This window comes from Astatotilapia calliptera, chromosome 15 (assembly GCF_900246225.1).
Source record: "Astatotilapia calliptera chromosome 15, fAstCal1.2, whole genome shotgun sequence".
NCBI lineage: Eukaryota > Metazoa > Chordata > Actinopteri > Cichliformes > Cichlidae > Astatotilapia > Astatotilapia calliptera.
This window is the reverse complement of record NC_039316.1, coordinates 3,759,760-3,785,810: the sequence shown is the minus strand read 5'-3', so window position 1 is coordinate 3,785,810 and position 26,051 is coordinate 3,759,760. Positions and strand designations below refer to the sequence as shown.

Here is a 26,051-nt window from a genome sequence, read left to right as displayed (position 1 = left end):
ACTAAATTTGTACCTGCTGAATTAGACATGTACCGTGTCTAGCGTACCTGGCCGTGTACCACTTCTTATACCAGAACGCGTGAACACTCACATTAATCCACATTTCAGGGCAATATAAATGAAGTGTCCCATGTGTATGTGGGTGTGTTGATATGTAGTGCCTGTTGTGCCTGACCTTTAACCTGAGGAGATGTGAAATATTCATCCCTTTCCAGCTTCAGGCTACTCTCTTCCTGCAGCCCTGTAGGCTCCTGCCATGCCCTCGGGGGGCAAGGTCCTGTATTATAAATGCAAGATTAGAGGTCACTGACAGCGAATCAGAATGCCGTTTTGCCAGCAGGGACCCTGAGGCTTTGCTTTAATGAAAACTCTGTTATATTCGGAGGCCACAAGCTCCTGTTTATAAGTAGAGTTTGCGGATGGTGTAGAGATCAAAAAACTATATATATATATTTATATATATCTTTTATATTATTAATGATTACCAAGAATAACTAGTTCTTTTGCAACATGACTCACATGACATCGCTTTTGGGGGTTTTTTTTGGTAATAAAGGTGACATTTTTTCAAAAATCCACGAACGCATGCCTTTAATAAACCAGCGGATGTAATATGGCACTAATGTAATTCAGAGGTATCTTATTGTTTCATTTCAGTGATTTAGATCCTCCATAAGGTCTTTGCCAAAAACAAAATGTAATTGCTAACGATATGAATCATTTTCGGGGTGTGATCTGATGTCCCCATGAGGCCCGCTGTCATTTGTAATACAAAAAGTTCCAGACTTGCCAAATGCAATAAGGGTACCATTTTTACATTTATTGAATTTTTCATCTGTAATAACCCTTATATGTCTTTTTGCGCCTCCCACTAGATTAATGTGAAAAGTGAAGAACACAAAGAGCAATTTGGATCAGAGCTGTCTTAGAGTAACTAAAGTGCACAAAAGAGAGAGGGAAATCTATCATATGAACATTTAAGTCTGACAGTTCCAAAGAAAACTCCCAATCCTCTAAAGGTTTATACTAAATTACAAATGATGTAATGTTACAATAAGTACAGGAGAGCCAAATTTGAATTCCATCGGTTTCGTTTGACTTGTACAGTCAGTCAACATTAACAGTTTCGTCTGCTATAATCCGTCTTTGACTAAACGCCTTGTGAGACCTTTTCCTAGAAGTGAAACAGCAGGATGAATGATCGCCATGATCACTGGTCTTTTTCTTCTTTTTCTTCCCGGACTGATCGGGCCACTAAAGCTCTGCTTGCCATTTGGTGGCTCCTCAGCTGGAGAACTGAGGGTCCTGGCTGCCGAGGAGACATTACAGGTCGCTCCGCTTTGACAGGTATCTATAGATGCCATTGACTTTAAATTAAAACGGGGTGTGAGGTAATCAATCATAAGAGTGCACTTTGGACAAAGCTACAGTGTGATGCATGGGCTTCCCCTGCCAGACTTCAGGACAGTGCACTGCGATCAGAGCTAAATTACCCCAGCGACCTGCGCTCCTTCTCCTCTCTCCCGCTGTCCTCCCTTTCAGCACGCTGCCAAACCCTCCCATTTTACACTCCATGGAGCACCACTGTTTTTTATTACCTTACTACACCTCTGGCACAACCACTTCAAAAATGTTGCAGTTTTTACTTTGGAGTATGTTAGAACTAGAAGTGTAGTGCATGTTGGAGTGGAAGTTTATGTCTGTGCCCCAGTAAATTAAAAACCTCCACACCAGCATAGTTCGCATTCAAATCAAAAAGGCAGTCACAAGGTCATCCTTTAACATCAGCACCTTGACATAACGGGTTATGTAATAGTGAGATGAGTCTTACTCCCAGCTCCATCAGATATGGGTAAACACTGGGTAGCCAACAAGGGTGCCAGGAAAACTTGTGTGTATTTCTTTAGCTCCAGGGGTATCTGACAAAACAGCAGTAATTGGACGCCCTGGGATGAAAACATGTTTGTAGAAAATCTACAGATGACCTACAACTGATAAGACTTCTTTTTGTGTTCTCATGTTTCATCTTTTTCTTGCATAATGTCAGATAGTGAGGCAACTGCTCTGAAAATTCCAATCATTTGCATGTTCAGCGAAGTTTCTGATCTAAGTTTACCATTTTTAAATTGCTGAACGTGAAATCATCTTGCTTTCTGGATCTATTTTTACCTTTTCTTTTTAGAGGGTTACTTTACAACAACATCCTGCACCTATGAGGGATATTCTGATTGTTTTTACAGCACTGTGCAAAAGTCTGCGACACCTCTCAATTCTTTATAGTTTGCTAGGAACATGTGGAATAGTTGAAGCAATTTATTGACATCTGTCAAAGATATGTAGAAATATAGGACATAAGGCAAAAACAGAGCTTGTACAATTGTAACGAGCTTGGAAGTCAAACTTTGGTGTGACCACCTTTCTTATTTCTTTAAGTAGTTTTCGGGAACACTTCTCCAGGTTTCTTGAAGGACACTCAAAGCTCTTCTTTGGATGTTGACTGCCTTTTGTTCTGTTTTCTGTCAAGATGATCCCACACTGCTTTAATAATGTCCAGGTCTGGCCTCTGGGGAGTCCAGTCCATGACTGATATTGTTCCACTATGTGTTTTTCTATCCAGGTATGCTTTTACTGCATTAACAGTGTTATACTGATAAATAAAGCTGTTGCCAATGAGTAGCTTTCTAGATGGTATTGCATGGTGGATACAAACTTACAGACTTTTTGGTTCATAATGCCATCAGTTTAATGCATGGCCAAACCATGACAAAGCCTCTGTTGTGGACACTCACTGTTATTCACTGTACCTCTGTAGGTGCATCTCTCAGGTCCTGTGTCAGGTCTTTACTGGATTTTTTCATTTCCTAAAGACATGACTTTCAGATACTGTTCATCTGCTGTTTTTTTGGTTTTTTTAGTCATGTCAATTCTTCTTTTTTCCCGCACTTGTCCAGTTTCCTCAAAGTTGTTAAGGACATGCTGCACACTGTGCCGAGATATGCCAAGGTTCTAGCTAAGATGGCTTTGAAAATCACCTTGTTGATGCAAAAATTCCATTTTTATTATGTTTGGCATTTTTTGTTGATTCAACTAAAGAAATGGGAACAAATGATGTGTTTTTTTTTGACAGGCTGCAAGTAGCAAGGTGCCAATTTAACAAAAATCTAAATGGGTTCTTTTCTAAGTTATCTGCTATGTGAAGACACAACATTAGTTAATCTCTTGAGTTAGCTGCCGTTTAATGCCCAAATGTTCGAGAGGACAGAGTTAAGTGGCTTAACCAACAAAAGAAAATCTTCTAAAAATGAACTGGCTCTTTAGAATCAAGATATGAAAAAAAGAGGGGTGGCTCAAGACTTATCCCTAATACTGCACTCTGTAATATTAGTACTTTTTTGACATACAGGATTTCTTCCAATGTTGTTTGATGCTGTGCTTATACTTTCTGACTGACAAGACTGCACTCATGTCTTATGTAACTGACTGAGTGTGCCTTTGAATACTGACTGCTTAGGGTAAAAATGGCACAAAATATCTGTGGCTAAGCAGGAGGGGTTCTGAAATTCAAAATCATGGTTTATTTTATCTAAACATCATATAGCTTATAAGTTATGCAGTTTGCATCTATATAGGCAAATGTATGAAAACAGTGTAGTTTGGCTGCACTGCTTTCCCCCCTTCTCTTCAATTTCCCCATTTCTTAATTTCTCTTCCTAAAAAGTTTCACACTAGACAAGGTAACATTGCTCAATTTCATGGTCTAATGAGCTTCTCGTCACATGAGGTATGATACTGGCACACAACAGCATGTCAGCTTAGTTATGGGAAAGGGAAAAATATATATATTTTAGCTAGTTTCTTGTGCCAAATGGTGTGGAAGACTGCCCACGCTAAACAACTACTGAGAAAAATAAACTTTAAAGCTACTCAGAAAATTGTGCTTTTGTGCAGATATGGAAACTGAACCATGAGCTATGTTGAAAAGCTTTACATTTGAGAAAATGTGGAATATCTACATTGTTTCAGCTAACATCCTCGCTTTGAAAATCTCAGTGTATGCTCTTTTTACGGTGCCATTCTCACACGTCACTGTGCACACATATGCTAACTCTCACTGCCAGCAAAGCAAAAGCAAACACTCACGCAAATGATGAAAGGATTCATAATCAGAACTGGTGAACTGAAGAAAAAGCTAATGAGCATATGCACTGGTATAGTGCACCAGCACCATCTTCACTATTTTTCAGCACACGCTCCCTTGAAAAATAATCAACTGCAAACCCGCGTTATGTCTAAATGAAGCTAACATGATTGCCTGTCTCCTGAGATGAATACTTGTGCATTTTCTTAAACCCTGATGGTTGCTGGAAGAAGTACGCCTTCCTCAGTTCCCCTTTTCCTCCATTGTTTGTCAGCTTTAATAAACGGAGATTAGAAGGGCAAGCACACAGTAATATGTAAAACGATATGTTATTTCTTTTGCTTGGACATTTTAGCATTGGATCTAGATTTTTTTTAAACATACACCAGTGACCAGCAGTATACTCAGTCTTTATAAAAATCTACTTTTGACTGACAATGTTACCTCACAAACAATGATAGTACTAGACTTGATTATTGTGTTACGACTGTGGCCGTAATTGTGTGGGGATTTGAGTGTCTAGGTGCTCCTCCGGGTATGTTACGATTTGGCGTTGGTAATGTGTTGTTTTTGCGTGACTGTTATGTGTTTCCTACTTTACTTTGAAAGTCTGTGTCATCTTAGTGTGTTCAGTTTACGTTTCCTTGTCTCGTTAGTTCTAATTTGCCCCGGCTGTGTTTCCCTCCTGTGGTCCATTCCCTGATTGCTCCTTCTATGTATTTAAGCCCTGTGTTTCTGTATGTCATGGTCGCGATCTTCCCCCCCGTTGTAAATAGTTTGACGTTTTGGGTGTGTTTGTTGTAAATAAATAGTCTGTTGTAAATAGATTTGTCGATACTTTCGTTTTGGGATTTTGGTGGTGAGCTTTAGTGGGGGTTTTTTTTGTGTGTTTTTCTTTCTTTATTTTTACTTTTTTCGTGTTGCACTCCGGTTGCCTAGGCCGGGGTGTAACATGTGTTCAGTTTACGTTTCCTTGTCTCGTCAGTTCTAATTTGCCCCAGCTGTGTTTCCCTCCTGTTGTCCATTTTCCTGATTGCTCCCTCTATGTATTTAAACCCTGTGTTTCAGTGTGTCATGGTCGCGATCTCCCCCGTGTTGTAAATAGTTTGGTGTGTTTGTTGTAAATAAATAGTCTGTTGTAAATAGTTGTGAATGGGTTTGTTAATATTTTCGTTTGAGACACCTTCGTTTTGGGATTTTGGTGGAGGGCCTTCGTGGTTTTATTTTCCTTATCTTTGTTTTTCTACGTTGCACCCCGGTTGCCTAGGCCGGGGTGTAACATATGGGGGCTCGTCCAATCACTGTGGGGTCCGGGGACCGCTTCAGCCGTCCGCCGTCGCTGGAGGGTCCGTGGGACCGCTCCAGCCTTCATCCGCCTTCGCTGGGGGGGTCCGAGGGACCGCCTCAGCCTTCGTCGTCTGCTGGAGGGTCGGGGGACCGCTCCAGCCTCCATCAGTTTCATCTGCCTCCGCTGGAGGGTCCGTGGGACCGCTTCAGTTTTCATTTGCCTTCGCTGGGGGGTCCGAGGGACCGCCTCAGCCTTCGTCGTCTGCTGGAGGGTCAGGGGGACCGCTCCAGCCTCCATCAGTTTCATCTGCTTCCGCTGGAGGGTCCGTGGGACCGCTTCAGTTTTCATTTGCCTTCGCTGGGGGGTCCGGGGGGCCGCCTCAGCCTTCGTCGTCTGCTGGAGGGTCCGTGGGACCGCTCCAGCCTTCATCCACCTTCGCTGGAGGATCCGAGGGACCGCCCCAGCCTTCGTCGTCTGCTGGAGGGTCCGTGGGACCGCTCCAGCCTTCATCCGTCTTCGCTGGAGTGTCCGAGGGCCCGCTCCGGTTTTCCGTTTCCACTGGAGGACCCGTCCAGTCATCAGCGTCGCCTGCGGGACGGTGGCCGGTGCCGTATGGGCTGGACATGGAACTTTTCATTTTTTCGTTGGGGTTGTATGTTTTAAATGTTTGTTTTTTTGGGTGGGGGGGTATGTTAGGTCTATGCTGGGTCAAGTGTGCTGCCTGTGCAGGTGTTTACCGATCACAACCCACTGGTGTTCCTTTCCCAAATGTGCAATTCCAATCAAAGACTTATGCGCTGGTCCTTGTTGTTGCAAGATTTTAACTTGGAGATCAGCTACAAGAAAGGGAAGGTTAACGTATTGGCTGACACCCTGTCTAGAGCACTGTCTCCTTGAATTAAACATTTTGGGGTTAATGTTAATTCTTGGGTAAGGGGGTGTTACGACTGTGGCCGTAATTGTGTGGGGATTTGAGTGTCTAGGTGCTCCTCCGGGTATGTTACGATTTGGCGTTGGTAATGTGTTGTTTTTGCGTGACTGTTATGTGTTTCCTACTTTACTTTGAAAGTCTGTGTCATCTTAGTGTGTTCAGTTTACGTTTCCTTGTCTCGTTAGTTCTAATTTGCCCCGGCTGTGTTTCCCTCCTGTGGTCCATTCCCTGATTGCTCCTTCTATGTATTTAAGCCCTGTGTTTCTGTATGTCATGGTCGCGATCTTCCCCCCCGTTGTAAATAGTTTGACGTTTTGTGTTTTGATGTAAATAAATTCGTTTTGAGACACTTTTTGGGATTTTGGTGGAGAGCCTTAGTGTTTTTCTTCGTAGTTTTATTTTCCTTATCTTTGTTTTTCTACGTTGCACCCCGGTTGCCTAGGCCGGGGTGTAACAATTGGTAAACAAGTTAAGTGCTTACATTACTCATTATATTACTGTATTACTTTCATTTGCAAACACTGACAGGTGCAGTAAATATTATTCATCATCTTGTTTAAAATGCAGTGTTCTGCTTAGAAACCTTTTTCCCACCACTGCACCTGTACTGCATTGGCAGATGTTTCAAATTAGATCAAATTCGATTTTGTATTTTTCCTGTTGGCAAAACGCTCATAACAGGCGACAGTGTTCTTTACATCACCGACTGAGACAAACTCAAAATAGGGTAAGGCTGCTTGATTTGTATGGCATATTGACTAAATTGGGGGAGTCGGAGTGCTTAGCAGAGTGAAATCAACAGATCAAAAAATATAGTAAAAGATAGGCTTACAAAAAATGCTCAATATTCAGATACTAATCAGTATTACAAATCAGTATCCTATTAGATACTTGCTTCTAACAGTATCACATCCAATAACTTTGTGCAATACTTGCAGACAAGCAGGCACACAGCTTCTCAAAGGACTAGCATCTGAATTAGGTAAAGTTCACAACACTGGACAACGTTTTTATGAGGAATTTTGATAAAACAGCATTAAACAGTTTCCATAACATTAGCATTAACATTAGCTATTAGTGTTTACCCAGTAGCCACTTTAACCTGCCTTACCTGTTATCAAAGAGATAACGGCTAGCAGCTATAGCTAATAATAAAACAGCTGTCCGAGCTAGCAACTGGTAGTTTTTCCCATCTGTAGTTTTAATAGATAGTGTTAATTGTTAAGTAACACAATCTTTTGCGTCTAAAAACATTAGATTTCTCTTAAGTCTAATACTGAATTGAGAAAAGCCTATGGACAACTAGACAGAAACAACAAAAGACTACAATACCAACTATACTTAATCAACAGTGAAAAGCCATGAGAATTGTAACCCTAAAATATTGCTCTCTTTTTTGTTTTTTTGCAATACATCGGTGAACTTAAAAAATAGTGTTGTTGTTATTTATAATGTTGCACGTATTGTTTTAATCTTTTTTTTTAAAGATATCTCTTATTTTTTGTCATTTTCCATGTGGGGATTGTGGGGATCACTATTAAATTGAAGATTCTTGAAAAAGTATCTTGGCAACCCCAAGGTATAAATAAAATATAGAAAATAATAAAGTACTTAAATCAGTTTAAAGTGAATAATATTTAAAATGTAATGACAATGCTTTCAGCATTGAAAGAATACCCTTGGCCATCATCCTTTATTTAGGTCTTGGCTGGTAGTCGATACCTGCAGTACATCAGTGTAATATAACCTGCAGGTGAAAATCAGAGTATTTCCTAGAATAGTGATAACTTTACTTTTGTAATACATTACACTATTAGTGGAGGGCCACCGTACTTGCACATTTCACCAAATAGAGATGTACACTTTTATGGTAAAGCAGGATGTGAATCAAGTTTGCTTTCAAATGCTGGAACCAAGTACCAGGCACTGTTCACACAGCAGGACAAAAACCTTATTTCCCCTGTCTGTGACAATGTTATTGCTTCAATTGCCTATAGTTCCCAAAAGCCCTGACTGGACAAAGAAACAGACAAGATGTTCTTAAAGGCCTCCCTCTCTACTCCACACTGTTTGACCTTTCTGCTGATTTAGCATGTCCGTGTGGACAGCGTGCTTTGCTCCAAGAAAGAGACATACATCGCCCGAGTGGACGTTCATGTGCTCTCCAACCCATTCATTCAACGAGAAGAAATTACATTTTCCAATTGTCTGCGGCGATATGATGGAAGTACATTGGGGGCAAAAGGATGTGTGGAGAAACACAATCAGCACAGCACAGAGCCCACAAACATACCATCAAAGTGAATTTCATAGAAATAACATTTTCAAAGCACAATCAGAAACTTTTGACCTTTTGTGCCAGGTTTTGGAGGTTTGGGAAGTCTGGGTGTGTGCGCTAGGAGTTTGATCCTTGCTTTGTTTGTCATCCTCGAAGTTTCACATTTTTCCCTGGGGGCACAACATGGCTGCATTAATTACAGCTTTAATTGGGAAATATACAAGTATACTAAGTTATAAATATCTTAAATGCGCAGCAAATCTCTGCAGGGACAATATGTCCTCCTAGGAACATTATGCTGTAAACAAAGAAAAAAGAAACATTTAGATAAAAAAAGGAACATAATTTCCCCTTATTGTCTATATCTGGGAGCGCTAACATTCTTGAAGTATTCAACACTTACAAGACATAAATGTCGTACCTTTGGGAATTGGATTCTAGGCTTCTGGGGATTGCGTCGTAATTTTGTCATCTCATTATTGTCTATTTGCCAGTCTCATTTGATTTTTAGTCTGCACTGTAAAAATGTGCTATGATTAAAATATAGTTTGATTACAAATTATGATCCAATTTACTGGCTAAAAGGGATTTGGGATATGTAACCAAAAACTTAATTAGGAAAATTCCTCAAAAAAGTGGCAAAATGTAATTAACAGCTGTTGGACAATCGCAATTCAGCTGGAATTATTGGCAAGTCCACCAAGGACAAAAAGACTGGCGTCTAATTAGCTGAAATAGCAAGTCCTGTAGTCTTACCTGTGAAAGGAAGGGAAGTTCTGTTAAAATAACATGGAGCGAATGGCCTTGGAAGACTTCATGGGGATCGGAAGCTGTCACCTTCTCCACTGCTCACAATTTCAAATTCATAGTAATAGTAATAACTGCCACATATATGGGGCACAATTCAACATTGTTATTGTATAGCTATTGTAATAATTATACAATACAAACTTCCATCCTTTCAGTAACAAGGCTGGTTGGGTTTTGTGAGTGACATAGAAACTTTGGTGTATGTACTGTCTTTCCAAGTACAGCTGAGCTTCAGTACTGATTTCATTCAAAACTAACAAACTACCAAACAATATTGGCCAGGACACCTAGGCAGAATCTAAATTGTTCACAAATCATAAATGGAAAACAGACAGTGGCGCTGTCCTTGGTACTGAAGTAGTTCCTCTCAATACTACTGTAATACATTTGGAAGTTGTTAAGTTTCAAAATATGGTTTGCAATTGGGATAGAGTTCTAAAAATTGGCATTACTGATGCAAACTGTCTTCAGTACCTCAGAGAAGTCTTAAAGACACATGAAAAAGTGTATCACCCATGTGCGCACACTTTTTTTTCCAGTGGTTTCAGATTACTCAGCCTATCAACAAGCCAAAATATGCAGCAGTGCAGCAGCAAAGAGAGGGATGAAGAAGACTAGTAGCAACTAAATATGGCTATAAACAAATTGGCTTTACCGTGGAAAGAAATACCGTTAACACATTTGTGAGCACTCGAGAATGCATTCAGTGGATTACAGTGACTACTCCTGAATGTGTAAACATAGCTTTTGTTTGTTTGCAGGAAAATTAAACTGGCCACCTTTAAGAGGCACAATGTTCATTCCAAGAAGTGTGGCATGGTTGGATTTCCTCCTTTATGTCTGTGTGACCGTTCATTCATCCTGTATTGTATGCGGTCATATTGCGGTTACCTTTTACCTGATCCTACTCTATATGCAATTTGGCTGCCTAGTTCCTTTATGCATTGAGCTCCAGAATTTGAATAGTAGCAGAGTTCAAACTTGGAAAGCAGTGATATAAAATTTTAATTCATTCTTTATCAACGTGTTGGAGTGCAAGCTCGGCCTTGTGTTTTGTCCAAATAGCTTTTAAAACTGATAACGAGGTTGCATTGTTTAGCAGTATTTAGCTAATCTGTAGCAGATGGTGTGGATATTGCATTGCGACAGTGCTTTTTAACTCATGTTTCGGTGTTAGCAGCTGAGCAGTAAGCTGTTACACAGTGTTTCCTCTGGCGAAAGCCTAAAAAATTAATAATCAGCTGTTGCTGGATGGCGTGCTCTACATTTAATACGTTAAGATTTTAGAGATAGTTAAATTGAAAGGTGGCTTAATACAGTGGCATGACATCATGCCTGCTGCATTTGAGTGTTTTACTGAATGAAGCAACTCCCTTTGCTGCAGTTATTATGCGTCTAAACATAGAGGTAATATGGTCCCTAGGATGAGAGATCAGTAACTCCTTGTGAATAAACCTGTCAATCTCTCATGGCACAAGCTAGTTGTTGTATCGCTTCTTTGCTGTCTGTCTGTGGTCATCTCACTCGCCCCATTCACGTCTTTGATTACTGTCCCCACCACTCTATTGCCTTTGTTGCCCCCCCAATTCGTCACGTTATCTCCCACCCATCCTTTTTCTTCCTTAACTTTTCGCTCTCTTTCTCATTCTCCACGCTTCCCTTGCTCTCACTTTATCGTAACCCCTCCATCTCCTCCTCCTCCTTTGCCCCGGTCTCATCAGGCAAACACAGAGAGTGATGCGCAAGCACCATCCCTCACATCTCCAATGAGTACCTTGTTATCATCTTGTCCCCACAGCGGCTTTCTGTCTGGCTCCGTCTCAGCTTGGATTCCGTCACTAATGGGACCGCATCATTTTCGACAGCTGCAATTCGTCAGTGTTGACAAACAAAGATGCGGTGCAGCTATGCGAACACAGCTCAAAGGGATTGTAGACTAATGCCTCAGTCTGATTTACACATTTACAAAGGGTACTTTTTTTTAAAAACAACATTCCTCTTTTTCCACATGACCTGTAAAGATCATATGCATTTATATTGCCTGTACTTTTTTAATTAAAGTAATGTCAGCCATGATCTCTGTGCCAGAGAAAATAATGCATGAAATATTAATTAGACCTCAGAGTGTAGTGGCATCAGACAGTTAGTCGTCAGTGTGCTCTATATGTATGAGCCTTAGATGTTTCAACGTGGCGCCTCAGGCTCTTCGCATCTGTTAAATAGGAGCTAAATGAAACTTCATGAAAGCCTAAACAATAGCACACGTTAGAGTTTGCCTCCATCTCTCAGCCCACTAATCGTCTCCACTGGGCCCTGCAGGGCAACAAGAAAGACTCTCAGACTTTGTATGCCAGTTGACCGCATCTCTAACTAAATTTACTTGTTTTTGTGAGTGTTGCTTTCATCTCTCTCTTATGTTCCAAAATCAAATCCACTGCACAAACAACAGTCTCTGGTTTTTCTGTTTGTTTGTTTCAGCTATTTAATTATGTTTGAAAAAAAGAAAAGCTACTCAAGGTTATTTTGTAAGATCAATGCATAGCCTGTATTAAAGTTCACATTTGTTTTCAGATATTTTAAAACACAATGCAGCAATACTAGCTACAATTTAAATTTAGCTGAGATTCCTTTCACCAGAGTGGCTATAAAGAAATCCCTCTCTAATGTGAATTTGTATTCAAGTGAGAAAATGTTCAAAAATCTTTGGTTTCTGCCATTTTTTTTATAACGAGGAGCACTTTTTTCTATGACACCTATCAATCTATGACTTGTGTCTATGTAACACACATCAGAAGTAACGACACTCTTTAAAGGAGCCTGAATTTAAGTGCATGCCAATACTACAGGATTGTTTGGTCTGTGATTTTTAGGTGATTGCTTGGCCACATTGTGTCATATTATATCATGACATCATAATATATTATAACATGATGTTATATTAAAGTGATAGAATGCTTTTATAAGGTGCTTTAGGGGCATAAACTCTACAAATGGACAATTTTGGTAGGTGGCTATGAGGTAACCAAATGATGATATAATATATCATGCCTAATTCATGTTTTATGGATATGAATTTGATGTTATTGTTATGAAATTAAAATGATACAATGATTTTTAAAATGTGATACAGATAAGAACCTTCAGGGACCCAGGATGTATCTGTGTGCCAAGTTTGATTTGCTTAGATTGGAAGAGTTTGCAGACAAAGAGACAGAGATTTTATATGCAGTTGTGTCTTTTGATCCAGTTTGTCTCAAAGATGAAGAGTTTATCTATATTTTATTATTCTTGCCATTAGATGTCAATTTGTATGTTATCTCTTAGATTGGATCTGCTGGAGAAAGGGATCTCCTCATGGTCATTATGGAAAGAGGGTTTGCTGTAGAGAAACCACAGATTTTTTCAACATATCTAAGGACATCTGAATATAGTTTTTGGACAGACTTGCACAAATTGAAACCCAGAGTGCAAAATCCCTTTCTCTCCTCCAGACAGGTCGAAAGCCTGACTTGTTGAAAATTTTTGAACATTTTAAAATAGCCTTAAAGGTCAGACTGGCCAGGATGGTAGCACGAGTCAGAGCAAACATTTTAATTTCCTGTTGGTGGACATTAGGCAGCTCATGCAGCGAACTGAGGAGAGCTGTGTGCTGAGGCTTATCGTGTTTGAAGAGAGGCAGGTACACTGATCTGTGTTAATAATGTGGTGGTAAGAGCCATTCATCCAGCCAGCGGTTATGGCCTGCCAGTGTATTACCAGTGACATCACAGATCAGGCTGCATTTGGCTCCGCTTGGCCTGCTCTTATTAGAATAGACATCCTGCAGGAGACCCTGCTGGTCACATACACACTGCCCTTTATAGTATGGTCAAAGAGCATCAGTGAAAGCCTTACAGACAATTCTTTGTAGCTGTTATCAGATAACAGTCAGTATAACTAAATGTTTGGTATGTAGATTAGGCTTGCTTCAAATGGCTGTCTCTGGTAGCATAAAAACCAAGAGGGAAATGTGCGAACAGTCTAAGGAAAGATAGAAATATTCCCTTCGATATGTTTTGATTTATGCTTCGCAGTTGAGAAAGCTCCCTCTCATTTTCATTGAATGTTTTGATTGAATGATTTTTAACCACACTGTATTTTGGCCTGTTTATGCTTTAGTCATGGGATCGTGGGCTCATCTGTAATCTTATTTTAGTCAGGCATTGCAGGAAAATTTTAATTTATAGCTGGCTGGAAAAAAAATCTCTGAGTTTCTTGGAGTCTGAACAGAGCCAGCATGTTAAATATTTCAATAAACAAGTAGATTTTTAATATTTTATGGGCAGAACGATTGATATGAACTGAAACTGCTTTATGAAACATTAAAGGACCTGTGTCCATCTCAAGTATTCAGATTTGCATGGCTTTCTCAGAGCACTGCCAGTGCCATGGCCTTCTTTAGCTGCATTTAAGCCAGGACGCTGGAGAAATACATGCAGCGCTCTTGTGATTGTTAGCGCATTCATACATCATGGGAGGAGAAGAATTTGCTTAACAGGAATCTGTTCTCTCTCCCAGGCATTCTCCTTCTTTATCTCACTCCAAAACTCCTCTGATATGCGTTTCTCGCCCAACGCTGCTCTCTTTCACTGGGGTGAATACAGAAGAATAACACTGCATAAAATTTCAAAGGGTGAACAAAACACATCCAAAAGCGTGGGATGTGGCCAAGTGGAAAAAAAAATTCTCTGCAGGGTTAGGGAGTAGAAGGAGAGGGGTTTATCTTGTGTACTACCACATCTGTGCCTTTCCACAGAGAGTCAGCTTGTGAATTTTGGCTTGCTGCGTGTACTGCAGTACTGATTCACTCAGATAAAACAAGGTCTTCGCAAATGTGCAAATCCCAAACTTAATTACTATGAACCAAAATGGAAATGAACTCAATTATGAAGATATTGCCACATATTTACCTGTCAGTCTTTTTTGTATCTAATTAAATTCATTTCTTTGTTTTTTGCCACTGTTTCCCTACTTTATTTCCTTAGTAAATGGCACTAAAAATATGAGAAGATACACTCAGGGAAAAAAATTAAGTTATTTTGTTAACAGAATTTTATTGCACATACAAAGTTGTTTGTAAATTAATGTAAATATTTATTTTCATTTACAAAGTTATCTTTGTTGATACATTCAAGATAATTTGACCTGCAGTCTTTTATTACTGGTGTACTACTCATGATGATTAGTGAAAAATATACTTTGGAGGGCTCCCCAAATATTATTATGTTGTTGACTAGTTGCAGCAGTCATTATTTTATTTTTATTTTATTTTATTTTTTTTTTACTTTTCATCAACCTGAGAAAAATGACAACATATTGAGCTGAGATTCTCTCCTGAGAATATTCTACTGGACTCCACATGCTCTTATTTTGAAATTCTAGTCACCCTTGCTTTCCTCTTGCTTTTTTTTACTCTGGAGATTTGGTGGATAATCTGCATAACACATATTAAATTGTGTTTGTTTATAAATAATCAATATTCATATGTATCATGTTGAAAAAACAATCTTGATATTTGTAAATTAAAAAAATTACACTTATTAATCATGTAAATTCCCTGCACCTGTCATAGACATCCGCATGACGTCCAAAAAAATTACCCAGTCAAAAGTGAAAATGTTGACCATCATATTGATGTCCAAATTGTGGACCTAGTCTGGATGTTTCATAGAATTGGTCGTGGACCCACGGACCCAATATAGAGATGATCTGCATGTTTATCTGACCTCCAATGTTTAGTGGGATTGGACAGTCAGCTGTTTTTGTCACTCCGTCATTTATTTGTCACACACTAAGCAATTAACTTATTTGCAAATGAGCAGCTTGTGAACAGTACTGTTTAGTTTGGACACTGCTACCTCCACAAACTGAAACAGAGTCTGTGGAAAATAATGGCGTGTCAGTCTGTGGCCTCAGTTTGAAATACTTGCCTAAAGTTGATTCAACCTGCAACCTTGCTTCTTTTGTGTGAAAAAGGATAATGCATGATTATGGCCAAAATGGTTATAATGAATAATAAAAGTTCATAGCAAGGTACTCAACAGCTGGGAGATCCCTCTCTGGTTCGCTTCTGTGCTATATTTTGCATATAATGCAGGTAATTTTACTTTGAAAAAATATCACAAGGGGATAGCATAGGGTTTTTTCCTGTTTTTTCCTGAAGCCTTCATTACTCAACATTTTTAATGGAAATATATCTTTGGCCAAATGGTGATTTTGGTCCATCTCTGTGAGCTGGTCTGATATGCTGAGGTGCTGTGCAGGCTTAGTTTTATCGACGTCTGAGTTGATGCTGGAGGACTGACGTTATCAAACACTTGACTGTGTTTCTTGGCCTTTGTGCATTCGTCATATTGCTGTTAGCGATGGTAAGGAACATCATCATCAGGTGGTGTGGGACTGCTTTTGCATTTTGTTTCATAAGTGAAATTTATGATTGAGATTAAAATGTGATTATTGTACAGCCCTATTATGAAGCATATGTTCGTTTTGGCTGTCATTGCTAAGTGAGCCAGGTTCGTTATTTTTTCTTTTTTCATTTGTGGCCTGGGGCTGTGGTATTATACATGCTCACACTGAGTTAACTGTGACACATTGAACAGAACAGAATCAAAAAATGTATATTTATGAGTTACACCTGTGTTAGTGGGAGTAAACTGTTAATATCTTATAGCAGATGCCGTAGACGGCACTGGTAGAACAAGTCAGTATGACTTCTTCTTTAGAAAGATAAGTTCTGATTATCTACTAGCTTTCAGAATTAATAGTTCATTCAAAGTGTGTCCTGAGACGCTCTACCAGTTTGCATTTATATTGTTTATACAGTAAGTCTGGATGACATGTGGTGGCTGAATATTGCTAATTTAGGTTATGATACCACTTGTAATGGAGAATTATGCATGGTAAGGACCTTTCTTTCCAGGCATAATTCATATATGATGAAAAAAATTGTCTGAGGATTTATTGATTTATCTTCCATAAAAGGTAAAACTACCAAAAAGAAATAAATGAAAATGAATGAAGGCAGGAAAGTTTAAAAATATGGTTGAATTCATATGGAATAGCCTTTCTTATTATGTGAATGTCAATCACAACAGAAAACTCAGAAACAACTGGAGATGTCACAATGCTTTATTATAATGCTTTTAATATTTTCTTCCTGTTTACTTCTTGCACTGGTAAAGTATGTTGACCCTGAGAATGTCGATGTCAGACATGCCAACAATCTGGCCGATGGGAACATTGGGATCGGGGATGGGAGTTAATGTTTCTGACTGTGGAGTAATTCCGAAGGCAGTCCTATAATTAGGAAGAATTGCAAGAGGCGATTAAACAGAATTTGTTTCTGTGCAACACAATTACACTTAGTACATTTGACTTCAGATTGTGTTTTTGTTCAGGCTTACCTTCCATAGTGCATGACAGAGGAATAATCATATCTAGTGTTGAGATTATCGGTGTCCATCTTGTCAAAATTGTTGAAAAAATCTGTGGGAGAAAGACAAATAAATTAAAAAGACCAAGCATCAGAACAGTCTTATTTCAATTAGTCATCATTGAGGCTTTGAGAGTTTTACATTTTATGATGTTTTGCCAGTTGACTCTGATGTACTGGTCGCGGTCGCTTCGAGTGTGTTCATGGTAGAAACCAAGTGCATGCAGCAACTCATGCTGGATGATACCATGCTGGACACAGCCAAACCTCTGCAGTGACACCACCTGCTTGTCTCCAACACGACCCAGCAAAGAGGAACAGCTAAAAATGTAAACAGTACAAGAAGCCAGAGATGATCGTCAGAGGAAGACAGCTGACATTAGTCTGATGTTTAACATGTATCGAGTGAAAGTTTGAACAACTAAGGAAAAAAAAGTTGAACTGAAAAAGTAACTTTCCACTGTTTGACAAACATGGCAATACAGTTTAAAATTGTTTTTAAAGTTTTTAGTGTTACACCAAATTGTATATTACTCTTTTACGCTGTGCCTGACTCTGCACGGATCGGCTGGTTTGTGCCTCTTCCTTACTTTTGTTACAAATGCTGATACAACATATTGGCAAATAGCTAATACTACAAAGTTATGTTTAGAATTGCCATAAATGTTCACAATATTTGTTTCTTCTACCAATATGCATTATGCAGTAGCTGTAAAAATGAAGGGATTATTTATGTAAAGTTTCAAGTCTGATGTAAGAACAGTAATTTATCCTAAATTTAGACACAGTGTATCTATTTTTATTTAGCTGAAACCACAGTGATTGCTAACCTCAACCAGATGGTTTTATTGCTTAACAAGCCAAAGTGTGGGACTGTATGAGAACTCTCATCTGGTAATGAAACTGTTCCCAACTTTACAACATCTCCTTTACACAAATTATTTAAATGAACATACTTAAAAAAATAAATTATTTACTGTTTGTTTTTTCAATTTCACTGCATATGCAGTCATTTTCTGTGATTTCCATGCAGTGTATTTTGTTTCAAGTAGTGCTGTAGTAACTAACTTACCCATATTTTGGTTCAATACTTAGGTACGCGGTCTCTGACGTCCATGGAATGAAGCGAACACAGGTTGCTGTTTCAAAGCCCTTCATGGCATCTAAAATGGTCTTCTTCTCACCATTATCTACAGTTGTGAATAACTTAATCAGTGACGTAAGTGTTTTACTAGATGAATGTTTGTGCTGTAACATGCACCACAGTTAAACCCACCATATTTATCACTTAGAATGTAAGGAACGTCAACAGTCCCAGATGTGAGAGACTTTGGCCATCGACAGGAGTATTGCTTATTTGCGCACTTCAAAGCATTTCTGGTTCTTGGAATGAGTATGTCTCCTTCCACCAGAAAATCTGTAGATCCTATTGAAATAAATGATAGAATGACTTTTCATTCTATCATTTGACACTGATAATGAGACAAGGTATTCCCCCCCCCCCCCTCTTGTAATATAATGACTAAAGGCTCACCATTGTTCATTCTGAGGATGGTTGTGGTAATGTCCTCCCCAGAGATCTCTATGAATGCAAGAAAATCAGAAGTCATACAGCTTTGTTGTTACAGTGAGAAAAGTGACAATGTGACACAGTTAGTTATACAGAGCTGCAAAGAGATGAACCAAGATTTGTTCATTTACCATTCTGACCAGCATGATCCTGTGAACAGAAGATAGAAACAAATTTCACTTGTATTGTAATTAATGTTGTTGTATTTAATGTGTTGAATGCTACGTTACAGATAAAGATAATCACCAATGTTATGGGAGATGCATCATGTGGTAAATGCAGTATTAACAAGCAATTCTACTTTTTAATTAATTAATTACATGGTCATGATGAGCATTACAGAGGCCCAGAAGCAGCAGCAGAAGAAGAGAAACTGTTGTTGTCAGGTCCATTTTGGTCCAAAGATGCTGATCGTCAAGGTGTCACTTCAGGAACTTCACTTGTCTTCCAACGAAGTGATGCTAAAACCCAGTCGGGGATGAACTTATATGCAAGGTGTCCAGGTGTGTCTGTGTACCGAGATTAGTGATAGGGGTTCAGAAGGCTTTGCCTTAGACACATAGCTGCCCTGTCCAGCATTTCCCACTGTTTCCACACTGATAATTTTATTCTGGGGGGATTAGAGTGACCACAGGCTGGTGTCAACTTGCTTAGCATAAGGCTTTTTTAACCAGCAGGAGATTGTCTTGGGAGATGTGACCCTGCCCCAAAGCATTATCTTAAAAATAACAAATATAACAGTGGAATCATGCAATGTAAAGAGTTTGCAGGCGTTGCCTTTAAGTAGTATTTTTTTAAACCATTAATAACCTGATTGCAAACAGGCTGGGGTATGTTTGTGTAGAAGTCGCACTACATAGACAATTGAAGAGCGTCTGTGAGTCAGGGGATGTCAGGATTGTGTAGTTGTTCACCACCTTCAACAGAAGCTGAAATGGGTTTTGATCTCTATCTTCTTTTGCAGCAAAAATATATTCCAGAGAATAATTTTTATGATAGTTGCACCGCTGTTTTAAACAAATATTTTAGTAAGTTTTAAAAATAGTATTTAGAGATCAGTTCAACTAAAATGTGCAGCTTTTGACAGATTAACATGAAAATAGAACCACTATTATAATGTTAATAGAAATATGGTGCAGTGAAAGGTGTGCTGTTTTTTTTTGTAGAGGGGGAGATGTACTGCAGCTTAGGGATGTTAAACTCATTTCACATTGGGACAAGTGAAATTCATCTTTCTGTCGGTGTAAAGAACGTATTTAAACCTCAAGATACTTTAATATAACAAAAAGCAGTTTCATTTTTTTTTCTTAATGATAAGCAAATGCTGCTGTTGTTAATGAACGAAATCTGTTTTCAGAGTCTTTGGGCTAAAATCATAAGAAACAAAAGTGTAAAATTACAGAAAAAGTCCTGGTAGCTCATTGGCCAGATTGTCCTTTCATCATAAAGCAGAATGTTTTTGTTAATTCCCAGAAAAGGTCCTATTTAATTTATGTATTTATTTTGTCAAAAAAACAAATCAAAACAAGCAAAAAAAACCCAAAAAACCCAGACATTTATTTTGTCATCTGTGAAAAAAACAGGACCTTTTCGGAACTTTACTTCATTACTTTGCTCCATAAGAAGGGAGGTCTTTATCATTAGGACAAGCTGTAAAATTTAGGAAAATACAGCCCAAAGTTTATGTCCTTCTTCACATTTTCCAAAGGCAGAGGGCTTACTATTGGTCCAGTACCTTATATTTGACACCTCTACTGTAGATGAATACTGAGTAACATCCGCTGTGGTTAGTTGAGCTCTCTGAAAACATATTTATTTGTTTTGTGGGCAGCACAGTGGTGCAGTGGTAAGCACTGTAGTCTCACAGCAAGAAGATCCTGTGTTTGAATCTGTTGGGTGGCTGGGGCCTCTCTGCGTGAACTTTAAACATTATCCCTGTGCCTAAATGCCAGGTATGAAGACTTCCTCCCACAGTCCAAAGGTGTGCATGTGAGGCCACTTGGTAATTTTAAACAGGATGTGGGTGTGAATATCAGTGTGAACGGTTGTCTTACACTGTGTGTTAGGCCTCTAATAGAAATCAGTTCCCATAGAATCATACATCAAAATGTCCAGTGTTATACCAGCAAAAGCGGAACCACAGGTCTTTATGTCTAATGCCTTCGGCTGCAACAAACAATTCATAACTCACCCATTTAAGCTCTATTAAAGTTTGCAATTTGATAGGGAGAAGCTAACACAGGCAGTTGTAGCTGCATGCTAGTAAGTGCTAGACATCACATCAGCTGAATCTGAATCACTAGCTTAAACCTTGCAGTTATCAGGAAAACAAACTTGTTCAAAAACATGAGAAAATATTTGAACATGGCTTATTCAACTTACTCAACTTAGGTAAATGAATGTTTTCTTCTTTTTGTTCATCAACAGCATTTCCAGGCACTATTATAGGAGCTACAGTAAAAATAAAAATAAATATAATTTCATAATTTTGATATCAAAAGGTAACAAAGGTATTGGTGCATGGTTTATTGTACAGCCCATCCAAGAAGTCTGAGACATATAATCTGGGAAATTCTTGCATTTTATTTTTTGGTTACTTTCCGGTAATTGCCGGTTTCTTAGATGACTAAACAAAACAAAACAGAAAAAAGAAGCTGATGACCAAAACAGCAAAAGTGAAAATTCAAGTTAGTTTCCAAACCAACACATTGGTTATCATCATGCATTTGAATAAACCAAGCATATTTTTCATTAATCTGTTAATTCTATAGTAATAGATAGTTAACAGGTTGAATAGGTTTGATTTATAAACAGCACAGGACAGCTTCATCTTAACTAGTGACAAGTCAGTGTTTTCTAAATTTTGAGGAAAATAAAAAGAATGAAAAGCAGCTGTACAGAAAGCAAACGTCTGATGTAATTAAATAAGCCACATTACATATTAACTGGAGAGGATTGCATTTGTATACGTTTTACACAGGTTTTGGTACAATATACAGCATCAGAATAGAAGTGAAACTCTTATTTGACTGAGCAATCAATTGCCAGTCAAGAAAAAATGAATCAATTCTCTTGATTTCGCTTCTCCAGTGTAAGAAAAGTGTTTTCTTGATTTTGGTTTTACATTATTCCAAAAACAGATTCTGAACTCCAATTTAGACCGGAGGAATTTAAACATGTTTTTCTTCCAGTTTATTGACAAATGCAACAGTCCATGGATCCAGCTCTAAATAATAAGTCAATTTTTTTTTTTATTTCACTTTGACTTCATCATTTCTGGGAGGTGTAGTAGTAAATGGAAGAAGTGGACAAAAAGAGAACTTCTGGCACCTTGTTCCTGAACACCAAACAGCAGTGATGACATATCCAAGCCCAACACTGATGTGGTCCTGTGCTGTACATCACAATGATGTGACATTTATTATCAGTGGGGAAAAATTACACTGTGTGTGTTAGAGAGAAATGGTGCTGCAAACTCTGGCATCTGTTTATGTGTACTTCAAATTCAACGTATTTGTATATTTTCCAATGTTTGCATGAAGCATTTTGAACATATATAAGTACTTTTCTGTGTATATGTGCCACCTGGATATCAATGCCTGTCCACTTCGGGGGATCTACCTGGGTACACAGGTAATCCAATTTGATCTTTTACTTCACACATCTGCACTTGGCAGAGAATAACCTTTAGAAAACGTAAGCTTTAAGACTTTTCCAGCATCACATTTAGCTTTATTCATTTCCCATAAGAAGTCAAACTAGCAAAATAAAATAAATTCAACCAAGTTTAACAATATGTGATATGGAATAGCCTTTCTTATTATGTGAATGTCAATCACAACACAAAACTCAGAAACAACTGGAGATGTCACAATGCTTTATTATAATGCTTTTAATATTTTCTTCCTGTTTAGTTCTTGCACTGGTAAAGTATGTTGACCCTGAGAATGTCGATGTCAGACATGCCAACAATCTGGCCGATGGGAACGTTGGGATCGGGGATGGGAGTTAATGTTTCTGACTGTGGAGTAATTCCGAACGCAGTCCTATAATTAGGAAGAATTGCAAGAGGCGATTAAACAGAATTTGTTTCTGTGCAACACAATTACACTTAGTACATTTGACTTAAGATTGTGTTTTTGTTCAGGCTTACCTTCCATAGTGCATGACAGAGGAGTAATCATATCTAGTGTTGAGATTATCGGTGTCCATCTTGTCAAAATTGTTGAAAAAATCTGTGGGAGAAAGACAAATAAATTAAAAAGACAAAGCAACAGAACAGTCTTATTTCAATTAGTCATCATTGAGGCTTTGAGAGTTTTACATTTTATGATGTTTTGCCAGTTGACTCTGATGTACTGGTCGCGGTCGCTTCGAGTGTGTTCATGGTAGAAACCAAGTGCATGCAGCAACTCATGCTGGATGATACCATGCTGGACACAGCCAAACCTCTGCAGTGACACCACCTGCTTGTCTCCAACACGACCCAGCAAAGAGGAACAGCTAAAAATGTAAACGGTACAAGAAGCCAGAGATGATCGTCAGAGGAAGACAGCTGACATTAGTCTGATGTTTAACATGTATCGAGTGAAAGTTTGACCAAATCTGATCTGATAGTTAAATGAAACTGTTCTCAACTTTACAACATCTCCTTTACACAAATTATTTAAATGAACATACTTAAGAAAATAAATTATTTACTGTTTGTTTTTTCACTGCATATGCAGTCATTTTCTGTGATTTCCATGCAGTGTATTTTGTTTCAAGTAGTGCTGTAGTAAATAACTTACCCATATTTTGGTTCAATACTTAGGTACGCGGTCTCTGACGTCCATGGAATGAAGCGAACACAGGTTGCTGTTTCAAAGCCCTTCATGGCATCTAAAATGGTCTTCTTCTCACCATTATCTACAGTTGTGAATAACTTAATCAGTGACGTAAGTGTTTCACTAGATGAATGTTTGTGCTGTAACATGCACCACAGTTAAACCCACCATATTTATCACTTAGAATGTAAGGAACGTCAACAGTCCCAGATGTGAGAGACTTTGGCCATCGACAGGAGTATTGCTTATTTGCGCACTTCAAAGCATTTCTGGTTCTTGGAATGAGTATGTCTCCTTCCACCAGAAAATCTGTAGATCCTATTGAAATAATGATAGAATGACTTTTCAACCAAGTGCTGTTTTTCTCTAAAAAGTAAGTTACTTTACTCAACATAGAAATTTGACACTGATAATGAGAAAAGGTATTCCCCCCCCCCCCCCCCCCCCCCCTTGTAATATAATGACTAAAGGCTCACCATTGTTCATTCTGAGGATGGTTGTGGTAATGTCCTCCCCAGAGATCTCTATGAATGCAAGAAAATCAGAAGTCATACTACGTTGTTGTTGTAGTTGTTACAGTGAGAAAAGTGACAATATGACACAGTTAGTTATACAGAGCTCAAAATTTGTTAACCCAGATTTGTTCACTTACCATTCTGACCAGCATGATCCTGTGAACAGGAGATGGAAACAAATTTCACTTGTATTGTAATTAATGTTGTTGTATTTAATGTGTTGAATGCAACGTTACAGATAAAGATAATCACCAATGTTATGGGAGATGCATCATGTGGTAAATGCAGTATTAACAAGCAATTTTACTTTTTAATTAATTAATTACATGGTCATGATGAGCATTACAGAGGCCCAGAAGCAGCAGCAGAAGAAGAGAAACTGTTGTTGTCAGGTCCATTTTGGTCCAAAGATGCTGATCGTCAAGGTGTCACTTCAGTAACTTCACTTGTCTTCCAACGAAGTGATGCTAAAACCCAGTCAGGTGTGAGCTTATATGCAAGGTGTCCAGGTGTGTCTGTGTACAGAGATTAATGGTAGGGGTTCAGAAGGCTTTGCCTTAGACACATAGCTGCCCTGTCCAGCATTTCCCACTGTTTCCACACTGATAATTTTATTCTGGGGGGATTATAGTGACCACAGGCTGGTGTCGATTTGCTTAGCATAAGGCTTTTTTAACCAGCAGGAGATTGTCTTGGGAAAATACAGCCCAAAGTTTATGCCCCAAAGCAATATCTGAAAAATGACAAATATAACAGTGGATTCATACAATGTAAACACTTTGAAGGCGCTGCCTTTACGTTTTTTAAACCTTTAATAACCTGGCTGCAAACAGGCTGCGGTGTGTGTGTTTAGAAGTAGAGCTACTAGTAGAGCGTCTGTGAGTCAGGTAAAGTCTTTACCTGTACTTGTTCACCACCTTCAACAGAAGCTGAATTGCATTTTGATCTCTATCTTCTTTTGCAGCAATAATATATTCCAGAGAATAATTTATAATAATAAATGTATGACAGTTACACCCCTGATTTGATAAATGTTTTCGTAAGTTTTAAGAACAGTAATTACACATCAGTTTGACTAAAATGTGCGCTTTTTGACAGATTGGTTAATGTTAATGGGAATATAGAACTGTAAAAAGTGCATTGTTTATGCTGCAGAGGGAGAGATATACTGGACATGAATGCTTAGTAACATCAGCCGTGGGAGGTTGAGCTCTATGAAAACATATATATTTGTCTTGTAGGCAGCACAGTGGTGCAATGTTGAGCATTGCAGCCTCCCGGCAAAACGATCCTGTGTTTACATCTGTTGGCTTTGCTGGGCCTTTCTGTGTGAAGTTTACATGTTCTCACTTACATGTGCCTAAATGCCAGGTATTAAGAGTTCCTCCCACAGTTGAAAGGCATGCATGTTATGTCACCTGGTGATTCCTGTCCCAAACGGTCATGGCAGATATCCATGTTATTCCTGGTAAAAGGGATTTTTTGTTTCCACTCTCACCAGTGCTCTTGCTCATAGGGGGTCATGTGATTGTTGGGGTTTTCTCTTTTTTCTCTTTATTTTTGTTTACCTTACAATATAAAGCAGCCAATGTTTTTGTGATTTAGCGCAATATAAATATAGTTGAATTGAGTTGAATTGAATTTAAAAAGGCTATGGCTGAGAATATCAGTGGGAATGGTTGTCTGTCATTCTGTGTTAGCCCTGTGAGAAGTGATCTGTCCAGAGTATACCCCACCTTTTGGCCTGTGACAGCCATCATGCCCCAATTGAGAAAGCAGTTAAGACAATGCATGGATGAGCATTTATTTGCTGGTTCAGGTTCTTCTATTTACACTTCAAGAAAAATCTTGGTTATACCATCTTCTAATATCACTATTTCTTAGATTAATTGTATGAATTTTGAGTAAAGGCAATCAAGTGTAATTTTGAAATAAAAACCATGATTATTACTTGATTTCTGTTTGCTGAGGAAACAGAAATCAGATGATTATTGCTTTAGTTTGGAGCTACATTGCTGTAACCACCTACGATGCAGTTTTTTTCCTTCCACACAGAACACCCTATTTATGCCAAAAGAGCAGCTCATTTTACTGCTGGTATCAGAACAAAGCTCCTTTTTGTTTTAACCCCCTATGAGGTTGATCACTAATAACTTAAGTGCTACACATTCCATCAGTCCATTTCATAATAAAATGCACATTTGCTTTTTTATTTTATTCT

General features: G+C 38.6%; 3 protein-coding genes across 10 annotated transcripts in view; 1 reads left to right on the top strand and 2 right to left on the bottom strand.

The window, feature by feature from the left end:
• LOC113037404 (MAM domain-containing glycosylphosphatidylinositol anchor protein 2) overlaps positions 1-26,051 on the top strand; it is a 207,459-nt gene that overhangs the window by 40,723 nt on the left and 140,685 nt on the right. The window lies entirely within an intron of this gene.
• LOC113037405 (low choriolytic enzyme-like) lies at positions 10,454-19,965 on the bottom strand. Of its 2 annotated transcripts, XM_026194433.1 has the most exons (8): positions 18,810-19,965; positions 18,621-18,639; positions 18,454-18,501; positions 18,196-18,345; positions 17,992-18,109; positions 17,062-17,240; positions 16,891-16,972; positions 10,454-16,783 (listed from the first exon to the last, which is right to left on the bottom strand). In XM_026194433.1, the coding sequence occupies exons 1-8, from the start codon at positions 18,879-18,881 to the stop codon at positions 16,648-16,650; spliced, it is 804 nt and encodes a 267-aa protein (XP_026050218.1). In that variant the 5' UTR covers positions 18,882-19,965; the 3' UTR covers positions 10,454-16,647. The 2 variants fall into 2 exon arrangements, with proteins under 2 accessions (XP_026050218.1, XP_026050219.1); XM_026194434.1 differs by lacking the exon at positions 18,621-18,639 and having other exon boundaries at positions 18,454-18,540; positions 18,818-19,965.
• On the bottom strand, positions 20,326-25,367 carry LOC113037406 (low choriolytic enzyme-like). Of its 2 annotated transcripts, XM_026194435.1 has the most exons (8): positions 24,157-25,367; positions 23,968-23,986; positions 23,792-23,839; positions 23,484-23,633; positions 23,280-23,397; positions 22,814-22,992; positions 22,643-22,724; positions 20,326-22,535 (listed from the first exon to the last, which is right to left on the bottom strand). In XM_026194435.1, the coding sequence occupies exons 1-8, from the start codon at positions 24,226-24,228 to the stop codon at positions 22,400-22,402; spliced, it is 804 nt and encodes a 267-aa protein (XP_026050220.1). In that variant the 5' UTR covers positions 24,229-25,367; the 3' UTR covers positions 20,326-22,399. The 2 variants fall into 2 exon arrangements, with proteins under 2 accessions (XP_026050220.1, XP_026050221.1); XM_026194436.1 differs by lacking the exon at positions 23,968-23,986 and having other exon boundaries at positions 23,792-23,878; positions 24,165-25,367.